General features: G+C 36.1%; 1 protein-coding gene across 2 annotated transcripts in view; it reads right to left on the bottom strand.

Moving 5' to 3' along the window:
• Positions 1–13,009, bottom strand: part of LOC120348747 (SPEG neighbor protein-like) — a 441,368-nt gene extending 428,359 nt beyond the window's left edge. For both annotated transcript variants that reach the window (XM_039435554.1, XM_039435555.1), the window contains exon 1: positions 11,844–13,009. In XM_039435554.1, the coding sequence (XP_039291488.1) occupies positions 11,844–11,898 (55 nt within the window). In that variant the 5' untranslated portion in view covers positions 11,899–13,009. The remainder of the gene's footprint in view (positions 1–11,843) is intronic.
• Between the last annotated feature and the right edge of the window lie 9,951 nt (positions 13,010–22,960).

The following is a 22,960-nucleotide window of genomic DNA, read 5'->3' as shown; positions in this document are numbered from 1 at the left end:
AAGATATAATTTCTTGCTTGTTGAAATATAATATTGATTATTTTAAACGAAAATGGACAGTTGATTTCACATCAATAAACCTGTTTCAGCTACCGTCTATAGAAGGCATTAACAAGAAAATGTTCGGCAACGTCTTTCTCCCATCTATTTCCACTGCCATTATAACGTGGACCTCACCACAGTACAGATGGATGGATAAATTGATGAAGATGAAGAAGAAAATGGTGATGAACAGGAGGAGGTAGGTAGAATAAGATGTGGGGAGGGAAATGACAAGAGATCTAAATATTCAGATTAGGTTGCATATTCATGGCTCTTCAGGTGAGAGCTGTTCGTAGCTGAAATGTTTGCCAAACGCTTATTCAATGAGGATGGCTGTAAAAGTGAGAGGGTGACGAAGTGGGACAGAGAGAGATGGAGAGAGAGAGTGTGAGTGAGAGTGACAGAGAGACAGTGGGAGTGAGAGAATAATTATCGGTTAGAAGAGGGGAGAGGATTGAAATTTATACCGTGGATAAATACTGAAAGAAGAGTCATCACTGGACTGTGAGGGTGAGGAAGTGGTGGAAAGAGAGAGAAAGGATGAGAGAGACAGGGAGAATAAGGGAATAATTATCGGTTAGACGAGAGGAGAGATTGAAATTTATACCGTGGATAAATACTAAAAGAAGAGCCATCTCTCGACGACCAGCCAATTACATACATATGACTTAACGGCAAACTGGCTTCCTGCTGTGATATTAATATGCAAAACCCAACAATTTTCAACGTCCGTTCTTTTTTCACTTAACTTATCCACATATGAGTGGCAGTGTTGGTTGAATAGCGGCACATTCATGTGATTTATGAAGTATTCTGACGGTTGAGAGTGAATCTCTCTACATGTGCAAATAATGCTCGGTCGAGCGATATCTTCAAAGCCAACGTTGAAAAATGCTGTTTTTCACCTCAGAAACCTTTTATCGACAATCTCTTCCTCACTATCTCTATCTCTCTCACTATCTCTCTCTCCTGGTAGAGAGTTAGTGGGACTAAATCTCTCTCTTCTTTGATAGAGAGTTAGTTTGAAGGATATTTTGAATATTCTTTCCAAAGAATGGACATTGATAATGACCAAAGCTCCGCCTATTTATGCAGATGCATAAAGCTGCGTTTACATCGGAGTTAATAGCACGAGTTATTAAAAAAAGTTATTAACTTGACTGAATCGTCAACAATTTCTCTGAACAAAAGTTAATATCTCGTGTTTTCAACAAAAAATTCCTTGTTATTAACAAGATCTTGTTACCAGGTGTGGATAATGTTTCTTTGGAAGACTATATAAATAATTATCACTCCCCTAACATTAAGAAACTGGAAAATGTTGGGAAAAATTATTCAACTCATGAAAGAGAGTTGTTCATATTGCATCATTAATTACAGAAGAATGACAGAGTAATTTAAATTTTTTTGGGGAATTTACTAAGCTTATATTGATCCCCAAATGTAAGATGGAGAGAATATTAAATTCTGTGTGATCAATTGTATATCGCATATTTCCTGGACCAGCTATTGACAATCAACAACTATGAACACATCAAATTCATCTTTGAAGCACTGATTTAGCCTATATATATTTTTTCAAATCCGTGTTGAGATGTGAATGAAGATATTGATTGTCAGATATAATATTCATGATTCACCAAATAGAGTCAAGTGTGACATGAGATAAATTGACTTTTTGGCGGTACGAAGTTCGCCGGGCAACCTAGTACTGTATAAGATTGAACCGATATATTATGAATAAACTGACCCTAACGAAAGGTATATCATGTCTCGGACTTAAACTTTTGTTAGGTGTAGTGGAGAAGCCTTACAAGTTTAAAATAACACCGGAAACCATTCAAGTTTGCGAATATGAGCTTCAATTCTTCCTCTTTTGGTAGAGAGTTAGTGGGGAGGATATTTTCAATATTCTTTCCAAAGAATGGACATTGATATGTCCAAAGCTCCGCCAATTTATGTAGATTCATAACAATATAATTATCTATAGTTATTATATTACAAATTACTTTTTCATATCATATACAGTTCAATAATTATTTTCTTAGTCTATATTATGTAAATTCATCTATAATAATTTTGCTGTATTGTAAGCTATTGTATATAAGTGTATAAGCCAGTATATATTGTAATCTACATAAATAAAGTACTCAATCAATCAATCAATCATATATATTATACAGGTATCACTTGCATATAAATTAGTGTTTTTTTTTGTTCTTCTCCTCCCTGATCCTCCTCCTCCTCCTACTACTCCTACACCCACTTCTCCTCTTTTTCCCACTCCTTCTCCTCTTCTTATGAAAATAATGATATTCTTGGATTTCCATCAGGGGTCGGTATCCGAGCTAGGGATTTAGGTTAGTTCTAGACCTCAAATAGCTGGAGTTCCATCTCAATTATGAAAATTCATTATGAAATTATCGGAAATAGTATATTTTGCACCTAGAGCAGAAAATGAGATTTTTCCGGCTCGAAATCGGTTTTCAAGTCCGAGGCCATAGGCCGAGGACTAGAAAAGATTGAGAGCTGGAAAAACATTTTTGCCCGTGGTGCGAACGATATTTTTCGCCACACTACAGGTATTGCTGACAAAATAAATGAAGAATACAAAATAAAGAATACTTGTTATCGTACCTATCTCTTAATTTTAGTGGTAGAAGATTTGCAGTCAGGATTTCAGATTATTTAACATTTCACTTCGAATATCACGGGCGTCATCATCTTCAAGCATTTTTGAGAATTTGGAATGTGGTAATCAAAAATTAATGATTGAATAAAAATGGTTGCGAAGCGAATGCTGAATTAGTTTGATTCGAAGCTCGAACTGAAATCATGGCGAATTTGTTGAAGAAAGTGGACACTCGCCCAATCTAGCAGATTACTTATTAACTACCAACGGACTTCCATGTTAGTGGCTAGAAAGAGTACGTTTTCCGGTCTAGGCCGGAAAGAAACCCCTTTCTGATGTCAGACGAGAGTCGTCTGCAAACAAGGTCTTTCAGATCTACATAGGGACTGCTTTCTGTACAGTGTGGCGAAAATATAATTTCCTGCTTAAATATAATTTATTATTTTAAACGATAATATTACATCAATAAACCTGTATCAGCTACCGTCTATAGAAGGCATTGACAAAACAGAGGATCGGCAACGTTTTTCTTCCAACTTTCTCCACTGCTATTATAACGTGGACCTCACTATAGATTATATACTATTGTATGAGCACTAAAACACTGATGTAGTTGGGCCGGTTTCCGAGCTCGAAATTTAGCTAAGTTCTAGACTTTAAACAGCTGGAGTCGGAATATTGGCTTCCCGAAACGGGGCCAATTGAAAAACTAGAAAATTGAACACAAAAAAAATAAATGGAGAATGGTATGAAGTTTTAGCAATTATGAATTATTTAAGAACAAGCAGGTAACCTGTGCTTCGCAAGGGTCTTTCTTAAAACTTGACGTAATGAAATCTAGAAGAATTCAAAATAGGCTATAAGAATCCTCGATTGATTAAGAATTTATATGCTGCATTTCAAGTAAATCAGTATGACTACCTTTCAATTAAAAAAAGAAGTTGGATTCAAAATGGCGGAAAAAGTTTGGGTGTGACGGAAAACCTGTTTTTATCATTCGAAAAGGATCACCAATCATACATATCTTCTAATTTCCCTTTTAAGAGAAACCTTCTGCTGCTTCCATACAAACTGGAAGCATGACAAATATTTGAAAACTTGATGGAATCAAATCTTGAAGAATTCAAAATTGGTCTATAACCACCCTCGGTTAAGCAAGAATCTATATGCAAAATTTCAAGTTAATCAGTCCAGTAGTTCTGACGTGATAATGCGTCAAACATAATTTCCCTATACTTTACATCTGTATAGGCTACGTTTATAATCCAGTTCTTTCCTTTATTATAGTATGGAAGATTCTTTCCTTTATTATAGTATAGAAGATGATACATGGATGAATTATCATTTTTATTTTACTAAAAGATAGAATAAGTTGAATAGTTTCCCTTTCAGAGGGAGTTTTGACAACCCACAAAACTCATTCTTCATTTGAAGATATAACGAAAAGGTGCATATGACCTTATTTTTTTGCTCAATTTGCCAAAATACCCCTCATTCCAATATTAAAACTTTCGACTGACTGTACAGTGAGTCAGTCATTCTATCAGGGCTCGAATAATTTTGAAATTCTAATTAAATAAAACTGGAAGAATATAATTTATTTATCTAAATAACAACACCTTCATTGAAAGACCTGCATGCGTTTTCATATTGCCGATACAGCATTGATGAAACTGTAGACGTTTATTTAGCACTTTGTCTCAAAAATTGTTCTAGCTGAAAAATTGATAATCCATGCCACGTGTAGGCCCAAACATTGCATCAGGAAAACGAAGTTTCAAAACTATATTTTTCAATTAGAAAGCAATATAGAAACAGATGTTCCATTTTAATTTCGACCATATGATTTGATGATTTTTTAATGAAATCGAATGTACCATTAATGAAATTTAAACATTCATTCTTAAAAATCTAGAAGGAGAATTCAAATTCGGGCTTGCAGGTGCACGAGAATTGATATTTTTAGAATCTATGAGCAAAATTTGGAGATGTAAATCATTCCCGTTTTTCCGGTATGCAATCCACAAGTTGACATGTTTTGATGCGAACAAACGAACACACGAACAAACACAACCCAAACAAACACTACTCTCTCTTATTATATGGATGTTTCATTTCGTCAAGGTAAATGGTTTTCAATTATAGAAATAAGAGAATGAAGATTATCATAAAAACTGCGACTACGCCCCGTTTCAGGAAGCCAATATTCCGACTCCAGCTGTTTAAAGTCTAGAACTTAGCTAAATTTCGAGCTCGGAAACCGGCCCAACTACATCAGTGTTCTAGTGCTCATAAAATAGTGTATAGGCTATAGTGGCGTCCACGTTATAATAGCATTGGAGAAAGTTGGAAGAGAAACGTTGCCGATCCTCTGTTTTGTCATTGCCTTCTATAGACGGTAGCTGATACAGGTTCATTGATGCAATATTATTCTACTCTCTAGAACCTTCATTTGAAACACTAATGACTTCTCAATATAGTTTCTGCAACATCCTTCGTTGCAATGAAATTGTTACTAGTTTCCATAATGAAGTTATGACACTAAATGTCAGCAATCCTTTGAAAAGATGTCAATGCTGCATATTAAGCCCTTGCTTAAACTTTCAAGTGGTTCTGACTAGAGTTTGTGCTCTCAATAGCTAAGTTATCTACTCTCCTCTCTATCTCTCATTCAAAGCATGCTCCCTCTCTCACCACCCCTTCACTATCTCTCTCACACACAATCTCTCTCTCTCTTAGTCTATATTACGTGAATTCATCCATAATTTTGCTGTATTGTAAGCTATTGTATATAAGTGTATAAGCCAGTATATATTGTAATCTACATAAATAAAGTACTCAATCAATCTCTGACTCTCTTCTTTTATCTATCTATCTCTATTTCTCTCGCTCTCTCTCTCTCACTTGGAAGATTCTCTCTTTCACTCGCTCCTGCAGCATGCCATGGTGAATATTCATTTAATTGAACGCCGGTAAAAGTACAGCATAAATAACACTTCACAAGCCTTTGAAGCATGCTCACCCACTCTCTCTCTCTCTCACTCTCTCTCTCTCTGCCTCTTTGAACGTTTACGTCGCTGCAATATTCCGTTTAACTGCAACAACCTTACTAATGACGGTTGACATATTTTCCAACTTTTACCCAACTACTTCAATTATTCACCCTGACAAGTTGTTTTTGTCAATTGAGTTTTTCGCCAAACATTCAGAGGTGAATTGAATTCTGAGCGCCATTTGCAATTAAACTCACTTAGCGTCGAGCAGAAAATGTGGGCCCCTCTGAGCACTTGAGGAATTATCTTTCATCCCGCCAGTAATGAAGGGTCAGGCCTCAATTTACCCTCATATATTTTGCTGCAATTAAGAGCTAAAAACTTGATGAATTGAGAGTTTTATTCCCGTAAGCTTTGAGTGAAGTTGATTTCATATTTTTCTAGTATATGAGAAGAATGTGATGATTGACTAGCAGGTTACCCGTGCTCCGCAAGGGTCTATTTTAAAACTTGACAAACTGAAAACTTGACCGAGTGGAATCTTGAAGAGTTTGAAATAGGCCTAGAACCATCCTCGGCTATTTAAGAATATATTTGCAAAATTTCAAGTTAATCAATCCAGTAGCTTAGACATGATGATCTGTCAAACATATAATTTTGCTAGACAGATTTGGCGGTGTTTAGATTGATTGGGACTATTTTAAAACTTGATGTAACTTAGCTAAATAGCTACGTAGCTAGATCACTGGGATATTTAGGGCCTACAATATCTAAAGGTGCCTACAGATATACGCGCCGCGAACATGAGCAATTCACTTTTAATCAGCTGATTATATCTGTATTTCTCCAGAAACGTTAAGATACAGATAAAAAATGCTTGGCATCAGCTGATTAAAAGTGAATTGATCATATTCGCGGCGCGTAAATCTGTACGCACCTTAATAGAATACCAATAGAAATCAAAGGAGAGGAAAATTTCAAAAGAAAAATTAGACATTGGTTATTCAGTATTGGAATACAAAGTAGTGAGGAACTAATAGTAAGTAGGATTTAGATTCGAGTAGTATTCTTTTCAAATAAGGTAATTTATAGGTAAGAAATAATAACTCAGTTTAGTATCATTGTACGAGTAGCTCTGTGAACAGTAGACCTCGCGCAGTTATAAACCACGCCTTCTCTTATACTGTCCATCAGAGTAAATCCTGTCTGAGATGTTTTTATTTACTTTGCTGTTAACAACAATTTCAAATTCTATATTTAGTTGACAGAGCGAAGTGAGGTCTAAAGGTGCGTATAGATATACGCGCCGCGAACATGAGCAATTCACTTGTAATCAGCTGATGCCAAGCTTTTTATATCTGTATCTTACCGTTTCTTTAAAAATACAGATATAGTCAGCTGATTAAAAGTGAATTGCTCATGTTCGCGGCGCGTATATCTGTACGCACCTTTAGATTCAAGTCGACGGTTTGGCATTTCTCTTAATGTTTAAATGTTTGAATGTGTAAATGTTCATATGTTGCGCTTTTACGATGAAACGCGGCAATAGATTTTTATGAAATTTGACAGGTATGATCCTTTTTTAATCACGCGTCGACGTATATACCAGTAGTTCTGTGAACAGTAGACCTCGCGCAGTTATAAACCGCAGCCTCCTCCTATACTGTTGATGAGAGTAAATCCTGTCTGTATGTTGTGTCGGCGAGATATCGGTGTGAAAACGGCTAATGGCTGTTGGGGTTGGCGTATCAAAAATACTCACATCAAAAGCTAATCTCCTTCAAGACGTACTGGCATCAGGACAGCCCGAGTTCAAAGCAGAGAAAGCTCGAGAGACAATACTATGTTATTTGAGTTATCAATTGCATGCGTTATTGCATGCTATCAATAGTTCATTTAATAGTGCATGAAAATCGCATTCAATGAGGGATACAATTAATAATCCACATAGCAGCTGATTTTTACCAAGATACATTGAGATATTGGATGCATGCGTCATGGCTTGCAATTTATAATCCACTCGACAGCTGATTTATGATGAATAATTATTCTATAGTCTGATTTTTACGGTAATATTGGTGTTCGAAGGAAACTCCTTTTCCTTTTGTATTACCCTTGAAATGCAAAATTTAAAAAACCTAATGTATACGTAGACGCGAAATTCAAAAAGGAACATACCTGTTAAATTTCATGAAAATCTATTGCTGCGTTTCGCTGTAAATGCGCAACATATAAACATTTTAACAAAAGGAGAAATGGAAAACCGTTGACTTGAATCTTAGACCTCACTTCGCTCGGTCAATTATTGATGAAAATGTATGAAAAATAATATGTAATGTTCCGGAATTTATGAATAAACTCCGCTGGATGAGTCGTTTAACATCCAGAGAATTTATTAAAAAACAAAACAAAAAAACTCAAGAACTTAGCTGAATTCCGAGCTCGTAAACCGTCCCCTTACTGTTTAGTAATGTGAAATAGTATATATTTCGCACCTAGAGCAGAAAATGAAATTTTTCCGGCTCGAAATCGGTTTTCAAGTCCGAGGCCTTAGGCCGAGGACTAGAAAAGATTGAGAGCCGGAAAAACATTTTTGCCCGTTGGGCGAACGCTATTTTTTGCCACATACAGAAATAAACAATCATGAGAATAGTTGTTTACTAAGCACTTCCGAAAGCAGAAGTGGAAGGTGATAGCTCTAGCAAATCTGAGGTAATCTGAATATCAGGAAATTGTTCAAGTATTTTTATTTTTCATTCTGATTTGTCTAAATAACCTAAAAGATGATGTTCAATTATGTGGGAGGTTGAGTTTATACTTTTTTATTCTTTCAAATGACAATAAGATGATATTATTATAAATGTTTTAATTATTGAATAATGAAAAGTTTTTTGATCAGCTGTTTTTTGATCACCTTTCTTAGTTCCATGTTAGCGGCTGGAAAGGGTATTCTTTCTGGCCTAGGCCGGAAAGAAACCTGTTCTGACGTCAGACGAGAGTCGTCTGCAAACAATGTCTTTCAGATCTACGTAGGGACTGGAAAACAGCTGCTTTCTGTGCAGTGTGGCGAAAACAATTATTATGAAGTTGGAACTGAACAATAAATAATTGGTCACAAAGGACTTTCTAAATCACAGACTGTTGCAGTTCACAGGTTTAATAAACAGGTTTAATGAGAGCAATTTGTTAATTGTAGGCTGTTAATAGCTATTATAATTTTCATCACTACATGTTAACTGCAGTAAGATTCACGACATGAAGTCGGCAAGTATTGGATTCTATCACGATTAAATGACGTCATTTGATGGAAGCAATGCAAGGAAATGAATGAAATATTTGGGAGAAAATGCGTGACGTCATTATGCTCGTTAATTTATAACCGACTAGCAGGAAACCCGTGCTCCGCAAGGGTATATTTTGGAAACTTGACGTAATGAAATCTTGAAGAATTGAAAATAGGACTATAACCATCCTCGGATTAAGAATCTATATATGCAAAATTTCAAGTTAATCAGTTGAGTAGTTGAGACGTGATGGTGCGTCAAACATAAATTTCCTATCTCGTATGTGTATAACCCAGTTCTTTCTTTTATTGTATTATAGACAAGCAGGTAACCCGTGCCTCGCAAGGGTCTATTTTAAAACTTGACAAACTGACATCTTGACGTAATGAAATCTTGAAGAATTTGAAATAGACAATTATCATTTTTATCAATACATGTTAACTGCAGTAAGATTCAGGACATGGAGTCGGCAAGTATTGGAATCCTATCACGGTTAATGACGTCATTTGATGAAAGCAATGCAAGGAAATGAATGGAATATTTGGGAGAAGAAGGGACGTCATTATGCTCGTTAATTTATAACATACTAGCAGGAAACCCGTGCTCCGCAAGGGTCTATTTCAAAACTTGAAAAACTGAGATCTCGACGTAATGAAATCTACGTATGGAGGATTGAAAATGGGCCAATAACCATCAATAGAAATTGATAATTGAGTGGGATGTACACTCAAAATAAAAACAATCAATAGAATTTTGAAATAAATTCAACTTTAGAAATTGAGCATAGAATGTTCATATAGTTGAGGAGAAAGTTCATATAATGAGGTTCACGTTGAAATGACAGTGGAGACAGATATAAGAACAGCGTTGCCCTGCTTTTAATAGGAGATAGTTGATACTGATATCTGACGTAATATCAACTGTTCATTCTTGTTAAAATTAATCTATAAATATAAAAGCGAAATGGCACTCACACACTGACTGACTGACTCACTCACTCACTCGCAGAACTAAAAATCTACCGGACCAAAAACGTTCAAATTTGGTAGGTATATTCAGTTGGCCCTTTAGAGGCGCACTAAGAAATCTTTTGGTAATATTTCAACTCTAAGGGTGGTTTTCAAGGGTTTAAAGTTCGTCTTTTAGCATGTATATTCTTCTTATTCTCTTAATTATAATTGAAAAAAGGCCATACCATATGTTAATATAGAACTATAATCTAGAGAGAGTACCTCTTAACTGGTAACCAAATTAATAATTTTGTCAGGTTGGCATTAAGTTGAGTTAACTTTGTTAGGTTGGCACCAAGTTGAAGATTAAAATGCATTTATCGCGGAAAAATTTATTGGGCACTGCTACATCAATCAGAGCTATTCCTGGGAATATTATATTACCAGCCGTCAGGCTCGCTTCGCTCGCCATATCCGTTTAGCCAGACGTTTAGTCTGGACCCCCGACTGGATCGTCCTAACATATGATAAAAATGCTCAAATAAAAAATACATGCGAGCGAAGCTAGCCTGCTGATCTCATTCTTGGACGATCCAGACGGGGGTCCAGGGGGCGGAGCTCCCTGGCCAGACGGATATGGTGAGCGAAGCGAGCCTGACGGCTAGTCAATTATATTTCATTCGCGATGAAAATGTATATTTCTTAATGAATGAAATATCGGGGCACCGAGCTCCGCTCGTTATTTATTTATTGACTATTGATAAACCGAACACAATTCTTTAAAATGATTGGGGAAGGACAAACAGGCACAGCCCAAAACTTTTTCTTACCCGAATTTTGATTTATACACTATTAATAGTCCAGAAAGAAGGTTATGTTCCATACACTTGAATTCAGGTTAAATTTTCAGTCCGAAAACAAAAAAGTTCTCATTTATATTATTTACAAACCAAATTCAATAACAAAATAACACTCACTAATCACTGAAAATTGTCAAATAATGATCAACTTTGAAAATTATTATATACTCCAGTTTAGAAGGATTATCATGTCATGTCAACAAATCAGATAATTTTGATCAAGTCGATAAAATTGTCCAGATTATAATATTTCTCGCTGATTGATTATGCAGCTGGAAATAGATTATTTGTTTCTCTCCCACACATGCATTTTCTGTTTCGACAGACGACGAAATTATCATCTGTTTTCCCAAGGATGAATAATTGTTATCCTTATCATATCCTTCAGCGAGTTTTCTCAGGGATGAGACCTAGTGCAATCAAATTTTCATATCATAAACCTAATATGTTCCAAATGTCGTGAAAATCGTTAGAGCCGTTTTCGAGATCCATTGGACATAAATAACCAAATATAAAAATATAATCAGCTTTACAGAAATTCCTCGCTTATAGGATGATAAATTTCCATAACTGAGATTAAATATTTTGTTAATTAGTTATATCACTTTATTGTTATAAGGGGAACGCTATCCTCTTCAAAGATATTCTATCGTCATGGCTAATTGTACAGGTCATGTCTGTGACCCTTATTGATATATGTATATCAGATAAATGAGTAAATGAATTTCCTCTTCATGCTATGTTCCCGTGACGCAACCGAACAAAGATTTATGTTCTGAGATAAAGAATAAATTGGGAGTTGCATTTGTTCAAATGCTTTATTAATTAATTATTATTATTGAAGGAAGATCCCAATTGAATGCTGGCCTACAATTAGGAGGTACTGGGTTCGATACCCGGGCTTACAAATAATTTTTTGTATGGTAGCGCTCATCGAATTTCCATCTAGCTGTTTACCCTGTTGTCAATATTTGCAGTAGCAGAAGTTTTCCGGTTGATTTACAGCATTTGATTGGAATTTTCGTTGAATAATAATTATTTCTGTTTTGTAGGAGAGTTTTATAAATTTCAAAGTCACTCACCTTTTTCGAAAAACGAACTCATAAGAAGAAATGCCAACAGTTTCAGTGTTGCCATTTTGTGCTCAGGTTCCTGATGAAGATCCCCAGACAGTTAGAATCCTCCAAGATCCGACATTTTCGTTGAAAACCAGCTGGTTTCTCATACAATTCTAGACCACAAAACTGAAAATACTTCACTTGTCACACACACACACACTAGATTTCGAAATTCGTTCACTGATGAAGAATTATTACTTCAACTGAAAAGTTCGTTTTTGGAATGTAAAGAGATATTCTATTCTTTGATTTCAAGCTATACTGAGTTCTCCCCCTGTTGTAATAGCTCACTGATAACCACAGATAATAGACACTTATATTATCTCAGGAAGAAAATCACCACTCAAAAAAATCTCTTTTTGAACTCGTGATAGATTTCTGGATAACTACTGAAGTCTACTATAGAAATCACATCTTAAATGAGAACTTTCAATAACAGGAATGTTGATGGTTCAATATTAGAATAGTGGAGGTGGATTAAAGTAGCTAATCGAATTTCACATATCTCAGTTTAGCTTTCATGATAAAATTATTCTCAATCAGAAATAAACCTCCACTTCAGTATTATGTTTGAATATTTTCTCACTCAATCTGAATTGAATTATTTATCTGTCTTGATTCTATTGATCTCTCTCTCTCTCACACAGGAAAATGTTGCAAGAACTAGCAAAATTCACTGACTTCACACGAACATTTATATGCACTAAACAACTGTCATTTTTGGGGGAATAATGTTATGCAAAAATTTCTTATCGCACTGTAAAATAGTTGAGACTGGGATTTTAATTTTCAGTAGATGGAGAAGTTTGAAAACTTTTTTTAGCTTCACTGGAGAATTTTTTTCAGCGCAACTAGAAAATTTGGGTGGTGGGTGAAGGTAGCAATTTATTACAGATAGTTCTGGAGGATATTATTGTGTAAGGAAGGCTAGTGGAATAATGAATTTTCTTGCGTTATTTTTTAGGCCTTCAATTTGTTGCGACAAACGATGACCGAGTCACATTTTTCGTAGGATCGCGACGTTGGTTGCACAGACACTAGTGACGGGATTTGTGTGTGAATGTGTGTTAGCCGCTCGCAGAACCGACGCTAGACAGACGTCCGAACTCGGCAAGCTCTCGACCTGAACTGCGGCATTGTGTAATGCGAGGTGACGCCGCGGCGAGCGCTAGAGGGTCGGCACAGTGTTGCCAACCTCACCCTTGCGTCCCTCCACGTTTCGAAAATAACTCACGTGTGCACAAAAATAGACGTTGTAGATTGTGTTATTTGAACTAACTGTGACACTGATCTCTGAATAATAACTGAGTAAGTAGTGTTGTGGTCACTATAACTAGTAGTTCTGCGAACAGTAGACCTCGCTCATGAATAGCCTACAACTTTCAAACTAATGAGAAGGGCCATTAAGAAAGTACAGTATATTGTGAAGATTTATCCATGTCATCTATTTTTTCTCCATTGAAAGTGCTAAAGACATTGTTTCAGGGACACCGGACTTATAAATGTCTCACAAGGAGGTACCTTCATATCGTCCACATATTTACAATATTACAAATTTTTCAACAATTAATTATAAAAAATCGGTCAACTGACAGAAAAATGGAATATGCAGTAGGCAATTTAGACCATGAATCGTCTCACAGACAATAGTGAGACGGAAAATGATTCTAAATAAGATTCACCATTTCAAGGTTCACCGCTGACAACAAACTCTTGTCCTCTATCGATAGCATTCCAACGATACCATTCATTCAATACAGCACATTTTAGAGAGCCCCAATTTATATCAATTTATATTAAAACCGGAGGTCTTATCAAAAATCGTTACACATACGTTTCTGCGTCTTCTTTTAAAGAATTTGTATACCAAATTTCATCCAAATCGGCCAATAGCTGCGGTACAAACAGACAAAAGCCGATCGAGTCGAAACTAAGACCTCAGCATCGCTTCGGTCAATGAGGTCCACGTTATAATGGCAGTGATGAAAGATAGCAGAACAAGGTTGCCGATCATCTGTCTTGTCAATGCCTTCTATAGATGGTAGCTGGTACTGGTTTATTGATGGAATATTAACTGTTCATTCTTGTTTGAAATAATCAATTTTACTTTATTAAGCAATAAATTATATCATCCAATAATTTCGTAATGGATTTTCATAATTAAGATGAAATATTTTGTTGATTAAAATTACTAGTTCTGCATTGTTAAAACACGATCTGGTAACAGAGCAAAGCTAGAAAGAAATAGCGCTATCCGCTTTGTAGAATGATAGACAAGGATAGCAATTTGTGATTAATAATAACAACATAAAAAAACCTTGAAGTGCCCTTTATTATAAAAAACGACTAGGGTTGAAACTAGTCGTTTGAGTATTTCTAAGTTTTCAATAATAGAGGGTACTACAAAATTTCTATTTTGTTTTTATTTCAATTTGTGATAGTATCTACGAATAGATAAATGAATAAATAAATGGATAGATAAATATATAAATAGATAGATGAATAAATTGATTAATACCATTGCTAATCAAACACTGTCATTATAACGTGGAGCTCACTATAACTAACTGTGACACTGATATCTGAATAATAAAAAATCTGGTGAGGTACACTCACACAACTTTCCTTGCTCATTGATCTATAAGCCTCATTCTTAAACGAGGATGATTTAGGGGAATAACATTATGCCGATTGGCGGCTAAATAATTAAAACAACGATTATGCTATTGTTATTGTGTTCAGAGTACATTTTCCTTTGTTTGAATTATGGAATTTGAGGATTTTTGAAAAGTTATCAAAACAGCTCTTCTACAAATAAAATATCTACATGTGTTCTTTTGAATAAACTGCTCTACCTACCTACCTCACGCACGAGAAGGAGGTTACAAAGTAAATTTCTCAAAGATGGGGTGGACCCTCTGTTGATTTCGCAGGGAGGAGACTCATGCCAGTAAATAGAGCTGATATATAACTATACAGGGTATGAATTTGAAAAAAAAATCGCTTTTGAGAAAATCGTGATAGAAATTCAACAAAATTCATTCTTCTCAGGAATATTATGGAGCTCCTGCAATTTTCCCAGAAATGAGACTCATGTCAGTTGATAGGGCTTATAAATAGCTATCCATGGTATAAATTTTGAGAAAATCATTAGAGCAGTTTTCGAAAGACCTGTGAAAAACATGTTTTTAGTAATTATCCGCCATTTTTTTCCGCCATCTTGAATTGAATTTTATTGAATTTCTTATTGTCGGATCCTCATGGTATAAGGACCTTAAGTTTGAAATTTCAAGTCAATCGGTTAATTAGGAATGGAGTTATCGTGTTCACAGACACACACACACCACACACACACCACACACACCACACACACCACACACACACACACCACACACACAACACACACACACACACCACACACACAACACACACACACACACACAACACACCACACACACACACACACACACACACACACACAACCACACACACACACACACCACACACACACCACACACACACACCACACACACACACACACACACACACACACACCCAAACACACACACACACACACACACCACACACACCACACCACACACACACACACACACACACACACACACACACACCACACACACACAACACACACACAACACACACACACACACACAACACACACACACACCACACACACACACAACACACACACACACACACACACACACACACACACACACACACACCACACACACACACCACCACACACACACACACACACACCACACACACACACACACCCACACACACACACACACAACACACACACACCACACCACACACACACACACACACACACACACACACACACACAACACACACACAACACACACCACACACACACACACACACACACACACACACACACACACCACACACCACACACACACACACACACACACACACAACACACCACACACACACACCACACACACACAACACAACACACACACAACACACAACACACACCACACACACACACACACACACACACACACACACACACACACACACACACAACACACACACACACACACACACTCAAAAATCATGTTTTTGGACTCAGGGGACCTTGAAACGTATAGAAAACATGAAATTAGGGTACTTTAAATGTTTTTGGAAAGCAATACTTTCCTTACCTCACGGTAAATAGAAGAAGACGGTAGGTGTCACGCGCATGTTTGTGCTAAATTTCCGGTGTCGCTGACGTCATTTTATATCCAATCATCTGTTTTTAACAAATAATTTTCATAAATTGCCAATAGGTGTTATAAACCTCGGTTGGTGGCGATGACGCAATGTAGCTGGCTGGCCACTGCGCACACATTTCATGACCCCTACCGTTTTCATCTAAATACCGTGCCTTACCTATGGTAATAGGACAAGGAAAGTAATGAAACGTATAGAAATACTTTCCTTACCTATGGTAATAGGACAAGGTAAGTAAAAAGTAAGGCCCGGTTGCCCAAAAGCAGGTTAATTTTAAACCGAGATTAATTCCACGAGAGCCAATCAGAGGAGGCGTTTTTGAAAAGATGGCTTCTCTGATTTTTTCTCCTGAAATTAATCACGGTAGAAAATTAACCGGCTTTTGTGCAACAGGGCCTTTGTGTGGTCAGTGTGTTGAACATGGTTGTGTGAACACACATGATCGTCATGCAGGTTGTGGCAATCAGTGAAAGGCTTCAACAACATTTTTGAGGTTATGTTTTTGTATCTTCAGTTTTTTGTAGTGGTTCATTTCATCCTTCACTGCTCTAATCAAGGTTGAATTATTTTTGAATCATTATAATCTATTTTTACTCGAGTAGTTTATTGAACGAGCGTTAGCGAGTTCTTACTTTTGACTCACTCAAGGTCAAAGTCGTTGTCAAAGTTATAATCTTGACTGAATCGTCAACATTTTCTCTTAACAAGAGTTGATAACTCGTGTTTTTAACAGAAAATTCCTTGTTATAAGAGAAAATGTTATTAACTGATGTTAGAAACAAAAATTTTAAAAACTTTCCTTAATAACATCGGTGTAAACCCAGATTTGAAGCCGTTTTCTAGATCCGTTGGATATACATTAATAAAACTAGTAGTTCTGCAAACAGTAGACCTCGCTCATGAATACAACTTTCAATCTGATGAAAAGGGCCAGTACAGTAAGTACAGTATATTGTGAAGATTTAGCCATGATTGTAATCTATTATTTTCTCCATTGAAAGTGCTAGAGACACTGTTTCCAGGGACACCGGACTTATCAAGGAGTACTTTTATATCAAATACATACCTTTTAAATGAAAAAGACTAAGAAATTGTCAAAAACCACAGATTTATTGATACTTAGAAAGACCGGTTTCGGTCATTATCAGAGTTTATCAGAGATTGACAATGGTGTAATTACCGAAACCGGTATTCACAAATAAAATAAATTTCAAGTATCAATAAATCTGTGGTTTTTCGAAAATTTCTTGGTCTTTTTGATTTAATGTTAATAATTACCACAATATCAACTTCTCAACTACACAAAAAGGAAAAAAATTACCTTTATACCTTTACATACACATTTTTCTCTACAATTGCAGTATTGGACTTCAATACAATAAAGATTTTTAAAAAATAATTCATCCAATTAATTTGTTAAATCAATTAGATAATAATAATAAGATGATTCAATTTAATTATTTTATCTCATCAAAATAATTTATTTTATAATGATATATTATTAGAATAAGATAAAACAATATTAGTATTATCTGCAAAAAAATTCTGGCAGGAACGAGTGAGTATTGAAACCTGGGTCCCAAGAGTGACAGACAACGGTCTAACCGACTCGCCCACCATGTGCTCATAACAATAAATGCGAAAAAGTATGGCAATGAATCGCTGTATCATCAAAGACACATCCTTTCTGGATTGAGGTTAGTTTGGTTTTTCAAATATTACAAAAAAACCAGAGGTTCTATCAAAAATCGTTACACATACGTTTTTGCGCCTTGTTTCAAAGAACTTGCATACCAAATTTCATTCAAATCGGACAATAACTGCGACTGTAACTGCGGTACAAACAAACAAACAGACGAAAGTCGATCGAGTCGAAACTAAGATCTCAGCTTCGCTCCGGTCAAAAACATACATACAGAAATAGCTCACCTAATATAATAGGATTTTGTGAAGTGAACAACTACAAGACTTAACCTATTTCGGACTATGTGTAACCTAATATAAATTTGGGAGAGGAATAGCACGAGGTTACCTCATTTTTTCTCTCCCTATCATTTTTGATGATGAACTTATTGTTTGAATCAATGGAGAATTGAAAGCATATATTCTATTCACAGAGTATGCCGGCAGTTCAGGGTGAGTTTCCGAGGAATAGCAGTTCTTTCTAAATTTTCAACGCACAAATTTTATCAGTTAATGATGGCGAGTTCAGGTTGCAGCTATAATGAGCCAAAGCTTGGCTGTATGAAAACTTGAAATTGAATTTTAAAATTTACACTCTGCCTTTATTAAATGCTGGGGCTGCCGCTGGTTTTTATGACTGTTGGTGAGGTCTGAAGCCGATGTAATGAGGTCTCAACCCTACAACACTCACTAATCTGCCTTGCTTCTTCTTCTTCTTCTTCTTCTTCTTCTTCTTCTTCTTCTTCTTCTTCTTCTTCTTCTTCTTCTTCTTCTTCTTCTTCTTCTTCTTATTCTTCTTCTTCTTCTTTTTTCTTCTTCTTCTCTCTTCTTCTTCTTCTTCTTCGTCTTCTTCTTCTTCTTCTTCTTCCTTCTTCTTCTTCTTCTTCTTCTTCTTCTTCTTCTTCTTCTCTTCTTCTTCTTCTTCTTCTTCTTCTTCTCTTCTTCTTCTCTTCTTCTTCTCTCTCTTATTCTCTTCTTCTTCTTCTTCTTCTTTCTTCTTCTCTTCTTCTTCTTCTTCTTCTTCTTCTTCTTCTTCTTCTTCTTCTTCTTCTTCTTCTTCTTCTTCTTCTTCTTCTTCGCTTCTTCTCTTCTTCTTCTTCTTCTCTCTTCTTCTCTTCTTCTTCTTCTTCTCAATATAAACAGAAATTGCTCGCTCAATATAATCTATCTATAGAAGCGAAATGGCACTCACTCACTCACTGACTGACTCACTCACTCACTCACAGAACTGTAAATCTAACGGACCAAAAACGTTCAAATTTGGTAGGTATGTTCAGTTGGCCCTTTAGAGGCGCACTAAGAAATCTTTTGGCAATATTTCAACTCTAAGGGTTGTTTTTAAGGGTTTTGAAGTTCGTCTCTTAGCATGTATATTCTTCTCCTCCCAATATCTTAATTATATTTAAAATTTCAATATCATATGTTACTATAGAACTATAATCTAGAGAGAGTTGAAAATTGAAATGCATTTATCGTGGAAAAATTGATTGGGCACTGCTACTTCAATCCTGGGAATATTACATTACTAGCCGTCAGGCTCGCTTCGCTCGCCATATCCGTTTAGTCTGGACCCCCGACTGGATTGTCCTAACATATGATAAAAATGCTCAAATGTAAAATTCAGGCGAGCGAAGCGAGCCTGCTGATCTCATTTTTGGACGATCCAGTTGGGGGTCCAGGGGGCGGAGCCCCCTGGCTAGACGGATATGGCGAGCGAAGCGAGCCTGACGGTTAGTAGGATACAAACAGAAATTGCTCGTTCAATAGTAAAGGATAGCTTCAGTACGTGTATAGTCCATGTGTGATAATATAGTAGAGTGTCAATATAGTGCGGTCTACGATATTATGGCAGTGGATGAAGATAGAAGAATAGCTATACCGATTCTCGGCATTAATTAATTATATTTCTTCACTGTCAAAAACATAATTGGCATCGTTGTGGACCCCGAAAAGGATAGTACCACCGGCTTTGTCGAATGATAAACTAGGATAGCAAAACCAAAGTTGATCAAATACTGTCATTATAACGTGAACCGCATTATAGTAGAGTGTCAATATCTGGTTTGGAAGCAGTTATTACAGCTTCGGTAAGTTGTCAATTTGAATACCTCTCCACTGGTCTATTATGAGTTGGTGTTTTGAACCTTTGAGTCGGCTCTAGCTGTGGTTGAAGCAATGAGATTGCTGCCTTTGAAACTATCCAAAGCCAAATTCACCTTAATCTGCCAGCATCAGTTAAATGGCATCCATTCATTAGGACCGTTCGAGTTGATCACACACTCTATAGTGAGGTTCACATATAATGGCAGTTGAGAAAGATAGCAGAACAATGTTGCCGATCCTCTGTCTTGTTGATGCTTTCTATAGACCAGGGCTTTCCAACCTACGGCCCGCGGGCCACATCCGGCCCGCCAAGCGCTAGGTATTGCAACAGATTTTTAAAAGTATATATTTACACAAAGAAGGTAACCTACTTCCATTTACAGTTCTTTCCCAATAAAAGACTTTAAAAACATAAAAAATCATGCTGAAGCTATGTTTTCTCTTTTTGGATCTACCTAAAATTTATTGTGAGCAGACATTTTCTGAAAGGAAGTTTGTTAAATCCGAATACAGATCTTTCTTATCAGATGTACATTTGAAATCAATATCAATGATTGGAACCACAAAGTTTGAGCCTAAATGGGCGGACATTTTAAGTTGAAAACAAATGCAATCTTTTCACTAAAAATAAATATTCTCTTTCAGCTTGGTAACTTTTTGTAAATTCGTGTATTGTCAAGTTCTCTTATTACTTTTTAAAAAAGTTATCATATTTTTTTTAACTTGCTAAACTCATGCATTCTCAAGTTTTCTTATGACTATTTTACACTCGATACATTTGACTTTGTATTGAAATGAAGTGAATTGGTTCGTTTCTTCCTGTGTTTTAGTTAAACCTACTTAAAACTCCTCATATTATTTTAATGGAAATATAATAATTCTACACCCCCCAAATCCCCCGTCGTTTGTGGCTCACAAGTCAAATACCACGTACATCCTTGTTATTGGCCCTCTAAGCCTCCCTAGAATTAACAATGTGGCCCTTGGATGGAAAAGGTTGGAGACCCCTGCTATAGACGGTAGATGATACAGGTTTATTGATGTAATATTAACTGTTCATTCTCGTTTAAAATAATCTATTATATTCTATTGAGCGAGGAATTATATTTTGTCAATTCCACATTGTTAGCCCTAAAGAGACACACTGGGGTGTTTCACACCCCAGGGATTTTTTTTCTGTTCTGCAGTTAACAATATCAAACAGTTGGTAATTTATGCCCAGTCTAAATTAGGTTTGTAGTATTGTCAAATACTCTCCCTCCACCACTTCCAGTCAGTAATAGCATTCTACAAAGGTCACCAGCTCATCTTGTTCTTCGTAGGGGTGTCTTTTACGTGGGACTTTTATCAAATACTTTTATTACAAAGATTTACTTTATTGTCACTATGCTATGTTTCTCTACAACTTGAGATTCAAAACAATAAAATGAAGAGACGTGAGTTTTTGATGAAGTTGTCATTGACAATGATCAAGTCATTCGTTCAAACCAGAGGAGCTCCAACACTCAGGCGGAACATACGTACCTCTAGAATGATTAGTATAAATATTGATAAGCAATAAATATTGATATAGAGATGATGGAGTGGTTAAATGGAAAAAGAGTGGAGTCTCTTAGCGCGATATGTGGAAAGGGCAGTTAGTAATAGAAATGGAATGATTAGAGAGTTTAATATTATTAAATATAAAAAGGAAAATTACTGTGGCATTATAGTAGTATTTATTTCATTTTGTTCAGCTTTATTGATGTATTTGTTCTTTATGTAGCAGGTTCTTTATTTTATTTTTTTTCTTTGTTTGGTTTCTAATGTTAATTGTTTTCACAAAATTTCGAATTTCCTTTGTTTTTGTAGAATAGGCCTACCAACTATGGCAGACAACCTTTATGGTTATGTCAAGTTTTTTGTCTCATGTTTTTTATCTAGCACAATCATTATCTTAATTATATAATTTTTAATTGTTTATTTTGTAACATGATTGTAGTCTTATTATTGTTATTTATATTGAATGAAGGCATTTTCTATCTATCTATCTATCTATCTATAAGCAGTGCTCTACTTTCGATTTCTGTATTCACTTTGAAAAAAATGATTAAGAAATGATGAAGTATGGGATAAGTACTTTTTTTCTCTATATTTTTCAAAGAGCCACGCAAAATTGAATTGGGGTGTTGAACACCCCAGTGTGTCTACCGTGTTAGCATAAAGTAAGTGTGTCTCTGTAGAGTTAAAAGATGATTTGGCAACTGAGCAAAGGGAGAAAGAGATAGCGCTCTCCGCTTTGTTGAATGATAGACAAGGATAACAATACCATTGCTAAGTAAACACTGCCATTATAACGTGGACCTCACTATAAAGTGGAACTGTAGTTCACTATAAATGATTGTCAGCTCACTACAAACTGATAGCAATGGGGTAAATGGTAAGCAACAATATCATCCAGGAGAAATGCTCACTAACATAATCCTGATAACACTTTCCGAGAAATTCATTGTTTCACAAACACAAACTATTCAATGAAGTTCCTGGATAGTGTTATCCCAGGCTTGATATTGTTAGGTTGGCCACTAACAACAGGACAAGTGTGAACACACATGTTCGACAGAGAAGTTGTGTCATCTGCTAAAAGCTTCCAAGAAAGTTAATGGAGTTTAGGTGCCGGTTGCACAAAGCCGTTGAAATTTTAACCGTGATTAAGCTCACGAGAACCTTAGACCAGTTATAGAATAGACACGGCTCATTGTATACTCATACTGAAAGTCGATGAAGCCAAACATCTACAGCCAAATCCACCCATCTTGACGTCACAGCAATGACGTCACGCATCGTAAAGAGATTATAGAAATTTTTTTTAGTTTGTTGTGTAAGTATTTGTGCTGTGTAACTTACATTGTTGTTGAACAATGCATTGTTGTTAGCTTAGTTGTGACGTCAAGATGGGTGGATTTGGCTGTAGATGTTGGCTTCAGAGGCTAGACTTCCCAGCGTGTCTATTCTATAACTGGTCTAAGACGAGAACCAATCGGGGA

This window comes from Nilaparvata lugens, chromosome 9 (assembly GCF_014356525.2).
Source record: "Nilaparvata lugens isolate BPH chromosome 9, ASM1435652v1, whole genome shotgun sequence".
Taxonomy (NCBI): Eukaryota; Metazoa; Arthropoda; class Insecta; order Hemiptera; family Delphacidae; genus Nilaparvata; species Nilaparvata lugens.
The sequence above is the reverse complement of the archived record's forward strand: the minus strand, read 5'-3'. Positions and strand labels throughout refer to the sequence as shown.